This window comes from Agelaius phoeniceus, chromosome 6 (assembly GCF_051311805.1).
Source record: "Agelaius phoeniceus isolate bAgePho1 chromosome 6, bAgePho1.hap1, whole genome shotgun sequence".
NCBI classification, from domain to species: Eukaryota; Metazoa; Chordata; class Aves; order Passeriformes; family Icteridae; genus Agelaius; species Agelaius phoeniceus.
In genome coordinates this window covers 16732147-16746300 of record NC_135270.1, presented here as the reverse complement: position 1 = coordinate 16746300, position 14154 = coordinate 16732147, and the positions used below count along the sequence as shown (strand labels likewise).

Below are 14154 nucleotides of genomic sequence, written 5' to 3'. Positions count from 1 at the left end.
AAAGTTGCATTTGGATGTGTCTGTGACTTGCAGGAAACCTTGGATCTAAGCACCTGAGTTCACTGGGTGTGTTGTACCTTTTGAAATCAAACCCACTGAGTACCCTGTGACACATTTTTTGGGTGGGTTTTTTTTTTGGATCATTTTTTCACCCCAGAAATTCAGGATTCCTGCATATAGCAAGCCTGCCAACCCTAGATTTTAAGTGTATGCCTATTGCCCACTACAAGGAAGCCTGCTTTTCCTTTTTTCTAGTGAATAGTACTATATATAGTGAAATGTTTAACCCACAGCTGCAGCAAATCACAATCAATTTGCTCTTTGGCTGTCTGTTAAAAAAATCAGCAAAATCCACAAGGATGAAAATGTAACCTCTAATGACAGAATGCAAGCCAAGAAAAATTAAAAAGTCACTTTCTCATTTGCTGTACCTCTTGTAAAACAACTGAAAACAACAACTATATAGAACTATGCAAACCTAATGCAAATTAATACAAGGTTTTAAAGTAGCTATAGAAATGTGTAATTTCTACTATTGCTATCACTATCTTGCTTCCTATTCCACATTGACTATGATTCTAATATTGATGAAACTAAAACATATGTAGCTGCATAATAGAAAATATAAAACTGAAATGGGTTACATATTCACCTGGGGTGGTACTAATAGCCAGGTATTGTTTACTTTTATGAAGATCTTAAAAAGCCTGTTTTGAAGACAATAGACTTAGTACTCTGAGAATTCATGTACCTCATTCTATTGGCATGAGCAGTTCCTTTGAACTAACCCTTAGGACCAAAAAAGAAATCCCAAGTTGAAATAATTTACCAAAGACCAGGATGGTTTTGACTGTTATAATTTATTGACTTTATTTTTCAAAATTCACTGGGCTTTCCAAGATGAAGTGTTAAAGAAGAATAAATTTAGAGCCAGAGCCAAACTCTAGTTTAGCAGCATTTCTGGCTGTGTTCCCTGTGATCCTGTCTGGATAAAGAATCTTTACAGACATTGACTGCCTTTTATCAGAGACCATCAAATAAAGGAGGCTTTTTCTACCTTAATTCTCTCATCCAGCATTTAGATAATCTGCTGTTCTGAGTGCAATCTTATAAAATAAAAATTGCATGAAAAATTTAGAAAAGCAAATATTAGAACAAACGCAGAACCGCAGACGTCATCTGCACCCCAAGATACTGCTGGGAATTGTCTTCATGGGCTGAGGGTGAGAACAGCAAATACATGAAAGAGGAATGCAGAGTAGCAGGAAGAAAAGTTGTTAGTGCATATTCACATCCTGAACTCATGGGGCTGGTGGCAGAATCCCACAGTGTAGGGAACCAGAGTGCAGAAGAGCAGAGGTCAGGTGTCCACCCCTGCACTTGGCTGTCCCAGGAGGAGCTGAATGGGACATGGCTGCCTGACTGTAGCAGTTCTGCAGCCTGCTAACATCAGGCCAAAGCAGCATGCAAGGATCAGCTAAATACATGAGTCTGTTAAGATTATTCCTAGTGCAAACTAAAAATTGTCTGAACAGTGGAGAGTGCACTAGTGGAATGCTCTGGTGTATAATTGAAGAGCAGGGCAAATACAGTAAGTAGCTACCATTTATCTGAGGTAATCAAATTAATGAACAGAAAAAACACTGCTGAAAGTGATCGTGGACAAAGGATAGCAACAACTAACTTGTGAAATTACTGACAGAAATTCTTAAAGTTTTACATATACTCCATTATTTAGGGAGAAGAGAGAGTGGCAATGATTTGTGTATGCTGCTGATGATTACTGAAAAATGATAAAGGGGGAAGAAATTGTGGATTAAGCAGTGATCCCTTCTTGGGTGAATCACAAGCATCTCTTAACATACATAGGATATTCTGTGATCCTACCTGTTGGCTGTCCTCTGCAGCAGGCATGGCCATCCATCTGCAGGGCTGGAGATGCTCTGAGGTGGCTTTTATTTGCTGCTGCTCCCTTTTCCTGTTTGGGAAGATGAAGCTGTTGCCAGTTTACCTGTCACACGGTCCCTATGACAAGGAAAGTAAACGTTGCTGGTGTAGAATGGTATCCACAGCTCTTTGGGATGGAAATAAGCTCTGTGAAATGGATGGAGATGCAAATAATTAGCACTTCTCTCTAGCAGTAGAGAAGCATAGAGGTACCAGGAGCAAACAAGCAGGAGTAGACTTAACTGTGAATGTATTTTCTAAATTACCTTTTCAATTTTTTGCAATAATTGGATGTTGAGTAAATGCATCAGTAACTATTTCCTTTGAGAAGAATCATGTGCTTTCTCAAGCTACAGAAATCTTTAACAAATTTCCCAAAGCACAGGTTTGCAGTCAAGGTGCTCTCTTAATGATTTAGGTTTCCAAAGCAACTTATCCTCACTGATAACTTCACTTAAAAGTGAATTTGTTTAAGGATTTGTTCTGTATTTAGAGTACAAAATTGCATCACAATGCTTCCTTAGGTAACTTGCCTGTGGGCCTTTCTTGATATGTAACAGACCACATTTGGTATCAATTACTGCAACTCAGTGGACTGCTGTGAATAAAAGATACTTTGAAGAAATCAAAGATATGCCCAACTCTTTCATGATTACAGTAATGTGTTTCTTCAAATATTTTTGTCCTTCACTATTAAAATGAATGGTATGATTCCTATATGTTTGTACTGGGGCTTTGGGTTTTATTGTATATATGCCATAAATATTATCTGTCCTTAAAACAGATTTTGCTGTTTTCATAGTCTTTAAATTCACCTTTCTTCTGCAAGTATGCATTCCTTTGTGTTTTTGTTTCTAAAACACTTATAAGATGTACCTCTGATACATCCCTTTGATGAGACTATAAAATGACATAGAACAGTCAGATATCCAAATTCTATCTGTTCAAGAGAGCAGCAGATTTCGTTTTTCTCACAATGAGCCATGAAATAATTCTGAACTGCTTAAAAATTTCCTTTGTACCTCTATATGTCAGTATTTTTAACTATCCATGTTTCTGTAAATGCTCGTATTTATAGGAATATAATTGTGTTAAATTCCATAACATCACAGTCATAAAAAGTCTTTGATCTTTGTTACAGCAGAGACAGTTGCTTGAGGTGTAAAACCCTGAAATGAAGCAGGCCCTTAATCAAGAATTGTTCTCTGAAAGTGTTGAAGTTAGTGGCTGTTTTTGTCCAGGCTTGAGTCCCAGGAGGTGCTGGGACTGTGGAAGTCACATCCCAAGCCGAAGTTTCCCTCCAATTTAGACATGAGTCGTTTGCTTAGTTTAATCTACAGTTAACGAGCAGTTCTGGCTCTGAGGCTAAACTGTACCAGATAAGGACCATCTCAGTCCCTCCTGGGCTATGACTCTGCAAGTGTCTCTGTGGAAATCCTGCATGTTTGTATCTTTCTAAGTACTATTTAAACATCAGGATTCTGCCAGGTTAGCTTTTATTTGTGTGTTCTCCCTTCTGCTCAAAACAGGTGTGTTTATTATTAACCCATTCCCCAGACAGTTCCATTAAATTTTCTGGAGAATCCTAGTAGGACTTGCTGGCCACTCTGACCCATCATAACACCTGTGCATCTGTCTCCCTTCCTGGTAGCCTTAATGCCAATCTGCCAAGAGGGAAATAATTCTTGAGTGTGAAGATTCATAATTAATTACTATCTTACAGATGCTTCAGAATAAAAATCTTGTAAGCTGCTAAATGCACCTGCAAATTCATGACACTGTTTATTCAGCTCTTTCCACTGCCTTGCTCACCCTGACAGTGTATGTGCAACAAATTATCCCTGACATTCCTTTATCTTATAGGGTGGAACTTTCATTGGAATGTTCATTGCATTAAACTGTGTCTTCTAACATAAAATTTGAGGTTTTGTATCCTCAACAGATTGCCATTTCTCCCCCTCTGATTATTAAAACCAGCCACAGATGTGGTGATGGGCTGTATTTGGGGGAGGGGGTGGAAGAAGGGGTGTGTGTGCAATGGCTGGCCTCTAACTTAAAAGGTCAGGGTTATCAGTGACACTGAGGTGTTCTACTGTGTAGCTGATAAGCCAGGTAATGTCCCTTTCCAAGTCTGTTCACGTGGTGAAGTTTCACCAAGAGCAAAGGCAAGAAAGAATCTCTGTATATATAGCAGAGTTACGTTTTATACATATATATATATATATATATATATAATATTATATTATATATAATATATATAATATATATAATATATAATATATATTTTTATATATATATTCACAGACTTGAATGAGTGCTTTAACTGTTGGTATATATAGAGATTATATATTTTTATACATATATATATATATATATATAAAATATATAATCTCTATATATACCAACAGTTAAAGCACTCATTCAAGTCTGTGTTTCCATTCAAAGCATGTCTTGATTAAGAATTCCAGTGTTCTTACTGCTATCCACACACCAGAATTTCATGCAGTGTTCCAAAGCATCCCTGCCTTTATAGTGACTGCTCCTGCTTCTCTTCTTCCCCAGCAAATCCGAGTGCTTAACCTGCAATCGCATTGATCATCACAGCTGCAAAAGAGGACAGTGCCATTATCCCATTTACAAAGTGACAACCTGAGGCACAAATAAGAACAGTGTCACAACAGAGGTCACACAGGAAGTCTGTGGGAGAACTGGCTGCTGAACTCCGGTCATTCAAGTCCGAGGTCAGAGACTGAAGCTTTTCTCTTTGATGGGGGACTGAAAATACTTTCGTAAATTCAATGTATTTAAAGAATTTGATCCTCTCTTTGCCAGCTTCCTATTATTCACTATTCAAATATGGATAATGTATCAAGTTAATCCAATTATTCTTTCTTTTTTGTAATGTGAAAAGTAGTTTTATTCAATTTGACATTTATTTAGTAGGAGGAATTATAAGCGTTAGGAAAATCTTTGTCTATTACAAGGAATAGTTACCAAAGAAAATTAGGCAAAACATTTGTGGCCTTTTAAGCCAGACCAGATGAACTTGACACTTCAGCCACTAGAGGGAACTCCAGGAATAGAGTATATCGAAACAGACTACAAAAAACATTTGAAGCATTAGGTGTCTTTAAAGAAAAACAAAAAACCTCTGCAGACCAAAATGTTTGCTTATAATGAGGTCTGAAATAATAGCAAACATGAGTTAAGTAATTAATTTTTAAATTTGGTCAAGAAAAAAACAACTTTTCTGCTGGTAAGATATGACTTTGGTGGGTTGTTTCCTCTTCACTGACTTAGTGAGGTTAGCACATCTGCTTTGAAGATGTGAAGATGTAGATGAAGTAATTTACCAGGAAGGTTATGGATTGTTCTTTTGGGCAGTGCAAAGCAAATGCAGCTATTCTCTTTCCAGAGTTTCTAAGAATGTGATTTGGATGTGGTGCAGAGAGTCTGAAATCAGTAACCTCCTTTTCCCTCTGGGTGGCACTTTAGCAGAGCCCTCAAGTGATGTCAAATTTTAACAGCAGTTTAATAGCCCAGTTAAAAAATGTTAATGCCTTGCTATGCATGCAAATGGTCTCTAAAAAGTAGTTGTGCTACAGCCTGGGTCACTGGATTTGTAATTAGCCATCAATCAGGGAGATGATGAGGGTGCTCTAATGTTCCCTTTTTCACTTCCGCAAAAATACAGAGGGAGCTGTGGTGTTCTTCACACACAAAGTTTTGGGGCTCCACAAGCTCAGCAAGCTTCAGCTTTAGCGTTTGCACTGTAAAACACAAAATCCTGCTGGGCAACTGGGCTTTTGAGACACTGGAGATGAGGACACTGAGATAAGAATTGCAATTAACCCAATCAGAAAAAGGTCAGGCATGTCTCTAGAATTTGGCATTAAATCACAATTATGGAACAGGTTAAAACAATTTTTGCAAGACTTTAAATTACGTTGCATTGTTTAGCTTTACCTATTAGAATGCTCCTAGAGAAATGAAAACTCTTATTTTGTGAGATGAAAGCAACCTGAAATTCCAGTTTGGCAGAGCTGATTGTTGCACAGGTCTCCTGTGGTCTATCCACTGAGTTTTATAGTTTCCAATTTGTTTGCCTTGAGAGGTTACTCGTGTAAGAAAAGGTGTAATGGGAGGGGAGGAGACATTGCTAGTACTTGTTCTATTACTCTTTGCTGTGTGGTTGGGGTTTTTTAAGCATTAGAAAGCTTGTTGATGGATTATTGTTTGAAAAACCTTTGATTCTCCCAGAGTTAGCATTAAATTCCTTGCATTGCACATAACCTCCCACTGAAGTTTCCCAGTGAGCTACCTGCAATTAAAAGCCATTCAACTGCAGACTTAACTGTCAGACAGATGATGCTTGACATCAAAAGTGGGTTGCCAAGTGGGTCCTGCTGAAGAAGACTGATTATCTGTCCCATGCCATTCCTTACACATGAGGTAGGATATTATATGTTACAGATTAACATGGTCACAGGCAGGAAGTGTTCCTGGACCAGGAAGAGATTTGGTGATAGCTAGTGATTTCTTTCTCAGCTGCTGAGAGTGAAACCCTTGCTGAAATACCAGGACATCCTTTCATTAAGAGCAGTCCTCTCCATAAGCAACCATGGGGCAAAAATTTGGGGAGTATTTCAGAATTTCAGTTAATTTATTTGGAGCTTACTCAGCGGTGTTATTTGGTGCTGATTTTTAGCCTAACAAAGAGAAGATTTGCGACTAATGTGAGGAGGAGAATTTGCTTTTGATGCAAGAAAGTGATGTAACAATCTCTTCATTTGGAGAATGCTCTTAGTCACTCTGCCCTCAGACGTGCTGGCCTGTGTAAGAATGTGCACTCAGGAGCCTGTGTGGCATTGGTGAGCAAGCAAACACCTGCTGAGTCTCACGTGCTCCTGAGACTGAAATACACCACCTCTGCCATAATGGTGAAAATGAGTGTTGCAAGATGTTGTCAGCCTCTTTAGCATTCTCTTTTGGAGTAGTACCTAAAAGAATCTTTTTCAGTTACAAAAATTGCTGGAAAATTCACTACATTAAAGAACTCAGGAGGACAGGACACCATGGGCAACTGCTGAAACAGACTGGATCCATGTATAGATCTACAAGTGTGTCTGGAGCAAGATCTCCTAAAGCTATCCTCTCCATTTTATAAGGCTTTCCCAAGTTCTAGATTTTTATTTTTCCTACTGCTGCTTAGTTGAAGATTGCAAGTAGGTTGGTGGTAGGAAGAAAATGTTGTGAGGGACTTTTCAAGCTGTGATGCACCAACACGGCTCAGTTACAATTCTAGCACCACTTTCTTATTTTTTTTTCTTAATGCCCGTGACCCCTTCAAGGGCTCTGCCCTGAAGTCCTGTTCCTAAACAAGTAAACATTTAGGGCCTGAATTCTTCAGACTCACACAGGGAAGATTTTGGTCAGCCAGAAAGCAAATAGGAGAGGCTAACATTGTAGAAAAAAATTTGATCTTTATTGATGGAAACCAAAATTCCAGTTGGCAGGTTCTAGACTTTTGTATAAATTAATGTTCCTTAACAAGGGAAATTAAGAGTCTACCAAGGTTTATTCCTCACTCTTTAATGGCAACCTCTCCTCTCACAGCTCTCAAGTGGATGGACAGCAGGATGGAGACTGGGGGAGCAAAGTCCCTCCCACTGTACTAAAGATTAGGTTCATGACCAGCTGAGGAACCTGAATGTACAGAAGTCCATGGGACCTGATAAGATGCATCCCAAGGAATGAGGGAATTGGCTGACACAGCTTCCAAGCCCCTCTCTGTGATACTTGGATAGTCCTGGCTGTCAGGTGAAGTGTCATGTGGCTGGAAAAAGGGAAATATTGCACCCATCTGGGAGGACCTGTTTTCCTCACCTTTGTGCTTGGGAAGATCCTGGAACAGATCCTCATAAAAGCTCTGCTAAGGCACATGGAAAACAGGGAGGTGATTTGAGGCAGCCAGCAAGGCTTCACCCAGGGCTGATCCTGCCTGACCAGCCTAATGGCCTTCTGTGATGGAATGCCTACGTCAGTGGACAAGGCAAGGGATACAGGGATATCATTTGACAGGAAGGAATGTCATTTATCTGGATTTCTGTAAAACCTTTGGCACGGTCCCTCCCAACATCCTTCTCTCTAAATTGGAGACTGATTCAATGGCTAGACTGTGAGGTGAATAAGGAAATGTCTGGATAGCTGCATCCAGAGGGTAGAGATCAATGGCTCAGAATTCCCAATGTGTTCGAAAACAAAACAGAAAGTGTCTGTGAGGCATAAGCCTAAACAAATATTCTCAGAATCTTTCTTTGCTTTAGGACTTCAAACCTGAGCATTGGTGGACAGTAACATTCTTTCACAGAACAGCACCAATATGCTTTAAATTCCCGTGAAACAACGTAAACACATAAAATAAATGTAGCCATAACCACGCACTCAGCTAGCATTCAAACAGATCACGCTAATCAGGGATGTCAGCAGGATGGCCTCAGATATCTGGTGCATGCCACTCGCTATCTCCTGCAGGGCTGCTTCTCTCTGCTGCCCAGATTCCTGAGCAGACTGCATCCACTGTTAAAAATAACCCATCAGTAAAGAAGGGAGGGAATTAAAGGACACTTCAAACTTTCTGAGTAGAATACTATCTGCTCTTTTCTGTCTGCTCCCTCTGTTTGAAGGTGACTGGCAGGAAAGCAGACTGCACAAACACCTGTTGGAAGTGTGTCTTTTTGGCAGTGATTAGTCTACTAAGGAAGTGATTAATTAATGTGATCTCTGACTTATGAAAAGTTGATGGTCAGTGTTTTGGGACATACTGCAGTTTTGAATACACTCTCTGTATCTGGAGTTTCTGCTGGTGTGCTAAGATGTTTGACTAGCAATGCCTGCCAACAGGGAAAACCTGCTGGATTTACACAGGGGAAGGAAGCATGGATGTATTCAAGAGCCTGTAGCAAAGATTTTGCTTAAACTTAACACCTGAATTTAATTTGCATAAAAGCACACAGGTTGTATATTAATAGATCTAGATTAATTATAAGTAATGGTAAATGACATTACCAAGGTATCCAATGGAAAATGTCTACACGTACTCAGAAAATTGTTCTTAATTGAAATTTGATGAATGAATGAAAACCTACATCTGTCTCTCCATCTCCCTACTGAATTGGCTAAGCTGTAGTCTTCCCAGGATTTAGAAAGTGAAGCAAACCCTTGTGTCTCTTTCCCCTTGTTTTTGTTTTGAACCTTAAGGCTGAGGTTTATTTGTCTACCATGTTATTGTTGTGGTTTCAAACTGTTGTTTTTGTCTGAGGTCTAAGTACTTAGTTATTTTATAGCTGTTAATAGGAATGTTTTTAAAGTAATGACAAGTCTGTGAGCGGAATTTTTTAATTGATAGGGAATATTTCAAAAGTTTTTGTCCTACCTTGCAATATGAAAATGTATAAACAATCTAGGACTTTATTCTTCGTTCAAGTGACATTTACCTTCACCATTGACTATGTTTTTATAATGATCTACTCACTCAATCCAAATGTGGATTCTCCAGGAAATGGAACACAACCAAATATTTACTCTACTCCAAGAAAAAGAGTTCAAAAATTGAGACAACACAACTCTTTCCTTTCCTTGAAAGCTGATATTTAACATGTCTCCTACTGTAGCTGGGCAGAAATGGAAGTGGCATTAAAAAAAAACCCCAAATGTAATTCAAACAAAAACCATCCCACAAAGTAATCTAACAGCAAACAAGAAGATTCCCATGCCAGAAGTGGTGAAACCTGTAATTGCAACATGTTAAAGGCTTTCAGAAGACAGAGAACATTCAGACACCAACTGTTTGAGTCTTAGCTTCCACAGGGAAGAAATCAGGCAAAAGATCAAGGTGTCTCTAACTGGCTGCAGCCATTCCTGCTCGAAAACGTTCATCAGTGATTTAGCAGTGTGATGTTGCATGGTGCTCTGGCAGCCACAAAGTGAAAATGCAGCACATCAGGAGCATATCTGTCACTGCAGGCATAATATTGCTCACAACTTGGTACAGGATAACAGAAAGAGGCCCAGGATGGTACAAACATTTCTGATCAAAAAGGCCTTTAACTAATAATTTACTAGTCTTGCTCCAATTAAATTTCTAAAATTGGGAGCTTTGCCATCAGCTTCACTGTATTATCATCATGCTACAGTGACTTGTGATATCTCATGTTTAGAATCACAGTCCTCTTAAAGACATAAGGATTTAAAACAGTTCTTGCAAACTTGAATTAAAATATACTGGGTGTTACTCATTTCGCTGCAGTTGTGTAAATACTCAAAGTAGATTATTATTATTATTATTGTTATTATTATTATCCTAAGAAACAATTCAGCATAGTAGTTCCACCTTAATATTTATAACCCACATCCTCTTTATTCAACATATCTTCCTACCTTCTTCACTATCAAAACCTAGATACCAAGCTCCATAAATATATTTGAACACTCATCTCCCTCTTCTTCCCATTTTTAACTCTTTCACGTATATACCACACTTGCTTTTTTTCTCTTCTTCTACTTAACATAATTCTGTTTTTTTGTAAAATAAACATGATTAAGATCAAGACAAGGCAACTTAAGAAGGGGAAAAAAAGGGAATTTCCATTACAGTGTTAAAATATGCATCTTGAAAATGTTGCAAATTAATATACAATTTTAGCAACTTAATATACATTAAAGATAATTGTACCCTGGATTATCTTCACTAAGTAGTCATTTATTTGACACTTTTATTTAAGTATGCTCTTGCTTTCACCTGTGCCAGACATGTTTTACCATTTAGTTTTTACCAGTTAGTTTTTACCTTGAACAAGCTGGCAAACATCTAACAATATGATTTTTTTGCTACATAAAACAAATACTATCATTTATCAGCAACACACTTAAAATGTAGATTTTGATTAATTCCTTGACTCTGGGAAAAGGTCTTTAAATATTACCTAAATCCTAATTTTAAATACTTTAAAATTCCTTTATTTGTGACAATTCTTTGAAATATTTAGCCAGTATTGGAATTCCAACCTAAAACCTTATGAAAATATTTCTGTCCTGAAAAACAATTCAATATATTAGGCTGTGGAATATATTTGAGATTTTTTTTTTTTTTAAAGTAAAAACTTTATTGAAACAAATTTTGGTTCTTTGGAACAATTTCTCACTGACTACTGAAGATCAAATTTAGATCTTCCCAATTTTCCTCCCTGTTCAGCCATTTACGTATATAATACCCCCTAACTTTTCTCTTGCAAGGACACTGCATAAGCAATACAGAAATTCAATTTTCCTAGGTTCAGACAGAGTGAAGATTCTATTCTCTGTTTTGTTAATCAGTGGATAAGTAACAACACTATGCCACAATATTTTTTAAAGATTTTGACAAGTTTTATGAAGAAAAACATCATTTTTGCATGAACACACAGCCTCTCGTTTGGCTGAACTCTGTGTGTTATATTTTGCAGCTGGCTCCAGGATAAGGCTTTGTATAACCCTGACAATGTTATGTTGGTCTATAAAACAAAGTGGAACACTTACATAAAGAAACACATTTGTTAGCTTTAATATCAAGACTTTATCAGGCTGGCCCTCAAACAGTGAGCCTTCAAGGGTAGTGGTGACATTCTTTCTTCCATTAGCCATTTTTCTTGCAGGCTTGTTTCAAGAAAGAACAGTTCATCAAAATAGAAGAATCAGGCTCTATTTTGACCTGATTCAGGAAATTTTTCCTTTGAAATGCTGTTTTTATTAAGCTGGTTTGTTCGTCATGCTCTGGTGGAGGGGGGGAAAACCTGGTTAGGATGTTGTTGGTTTAGAAACAAGTTTTTCAAAGTCTCATTTTAACACTTCTGGTTTTGTATTCCTAAGATGGAGCCAGATCCCTCAGGGGTGTAAATAAGTACAAGAGCCCACCGGTTTTTCTTGTTTACTCTGGTGGAGGATCTTGCCCAGTTCCCCTACAATTCTCCCCTACAATTTCTGCAGCCTGACATTTGAATGGAGCTGCAATTAGCAGCGTTGTTTTCTTTTAACTTTATTTAGCACCTTATCTCCCTGTAACATTCTTGTCCGGGTACCAGTATCAACCATGAACTCAACATAGCTCTTACTAGTGCTGTTCTATTTTGAGCTGGAAGGAAAAACCCACCAGTCCAGATCAAAGAGCACCTTTCCCTTCACTCTGGGAATAGAAATTGTTAACTAATTGGTGCACCAAAGTCACGACAAATCGATCCACACCACAGTTATGGGAGGTGTAACTAACTCCACCACACAGGAAAGTTATCCAGGCCCTCAAAATGACCTGGGCTCAATGGCCAAACATGTGCAACTTTCCACAAAAGCCAGAATGGTGCTGGTGAGGGACCCAGCTTGTAGAGGATGCAGTTCTGCAGGACTGTGTTTGCTGAGTTCTACTGTTTTCCCAGTTCTTCAGCTATTCACTCCCTTTGGTTACAATAACACAAAGGACTGCAAGACCTGTTGTTTGGGCTCATAGTTCTTGTTACTCATTTTAGAAAGAGCCTACTCCAGGATCCAAACTCTGGCAGAGCTCTGCTGCTCCCAGGTGCTGAAATTCTGCAAAAAAGGAGTGGAGCACCAGGTGCAGAAGGCTTTGGAGGACCTAAATCTGAAGTAAGGGGTTGTACCCCAGGAGCTCAAGCCACCCAATGCCACAGTTCTGGGAAACACCGGAGTGGCCGAGAAGGCAGGAAAAGTCTGCTGGGCTTCTGGATTGCTGGAAGGCTGCTCGCTGCTCTCTGCCCTGGCAGCTCCTCGCACAGGTGAGAGGCCACCTGCACGCAGCCGTAGCGGTGACAGGCACGGGTGCTAGAGGCGAAGCTCAGCAATGAGGACAGCGACACTTCCGAGCGCAGCCCGGGGATGCTCCGGCCGGTGCCGGGCATGGGGAGCGGCTGTCGCGGGCAGCGCCTCCCGCCGGGCCGCACCGGGACTGCGCCGGGCCCGCCCCCGCTTCCCCCGCACCTTTCCCGGCCGGAGCCGCCCCGCGGGGGCCGGGCCAGCGGTGTCTGCGGCGGGACGGGGCGCCCGGCGCTGCCCGCAGCTCCCGGGGCACCGCCGCGCCGCCCCAGCCATGTCCTCCAGCTCCCCGCCGGGCGAGCCCAAGGGCCGCAGCCTGGGCCGGCTGTCGCTGCCCAGGAGAGGCAGCATGACGCCCGGCAAGAAGCTGGCGGCGCTGGAGCTGGCCGAGAGCGCCCCGAACGCCCACTACGCCCCGCTGGCGGCCGCGCAGGGCGGGCAGGCGCCCGCGGGATGCGGCCCCGCGCCGGAGCGGGAGCGGGCGCCGCGCCTGCGGAGCGAGGTGCTGGTGGTGAGCGCCGACTGCCCGCGGCCCCCCGTCAGCCTGGACCCCCGCGTCTCCATCTACAGCCTCCGCAAGCCCCTGCTGAGCCGCAGCAGCGTCCAGGGCAGGGTCTACAACTTCTTGGAGCGGCCCACGGGATGGAAGTGCTTCGTGTACCACTTCACCGTGTGAGTAGCGCCCCGCTGCCGCCGGGCACCTGCTCCGCGCTCCCGTTACCGGCGCTGCCCCGGCCGTGCCCTGAGCGGCCCGGCTGCCGAGTCCCCTCCCCGGAGGCTTCTCGGGCACGGAGCCTCCCAGACCTGCCCGGTGCTCCGGGCTTACACATCGTGCAGATACGGTCCTTTGGGCTCTGGGTGGAGTGGGGTTTTTTTTGTTTTCTTTGCCCCGCAGGTGTGAAGTAAAACAAAAGTCACCCTCCAGGGGAAAGTTTGCCTTTTTAGTTAAGAGAAATGCTGTATCTCGGTTCAGGAGCCCTTGGGTGTATTTATCAGATAGTGCAGGAACTGGTTTCAGGCACTTTTCTTCAGAAGGCTACCCAGGGAGCCTTGTTCATACTGAACGTAGAAATGAAGTAGGTAGCACTGTCACCCATTCTTTATTACTTTTTTGATGCATGGCTCCTGATTTCAAGCAGTGACACCTGTGTGATGCCGATGCTCACTGCATAGCAGCAGTTTCTAATTAAACAGGTGCTATTGAACAGGTGCTATCAATTATCCGTGCTGTAGTCTTGTCAGAAGAGGATGAGAAACAGGTGATGCTCGTTTTCCTTGCCTCTTTTGCTGCCCCGGCTCTACCGCCTTGTGCTATCCTTTACGATGGGAAGGAGGTGGTGTTCGGAG

General features: G+C 41.3%; 1 protein-coding gene across 1 annotated transcript in view; it reads left to right on the top strand.

The window, feature by feature from the left end:
• The first annotated feature begins 13081 nt into the window (after positions 1-13081).
• KCNQ1 (potassium voltage-gated channel subfamily Q member 1) overlaps positions 13082-14154 on the top strand; it is a 330737-nt gene continuing 329664 nt past the window's right edge. The window contains exon 1 of the mRNA XM_054634841.2: positions 13082-13479. Coding sequence (XP_054490816.1) covers positions 13082-13479 — 398 coding nt within the window. The remainder of the gene's footprint in view (positions 13480-14154) is intronic.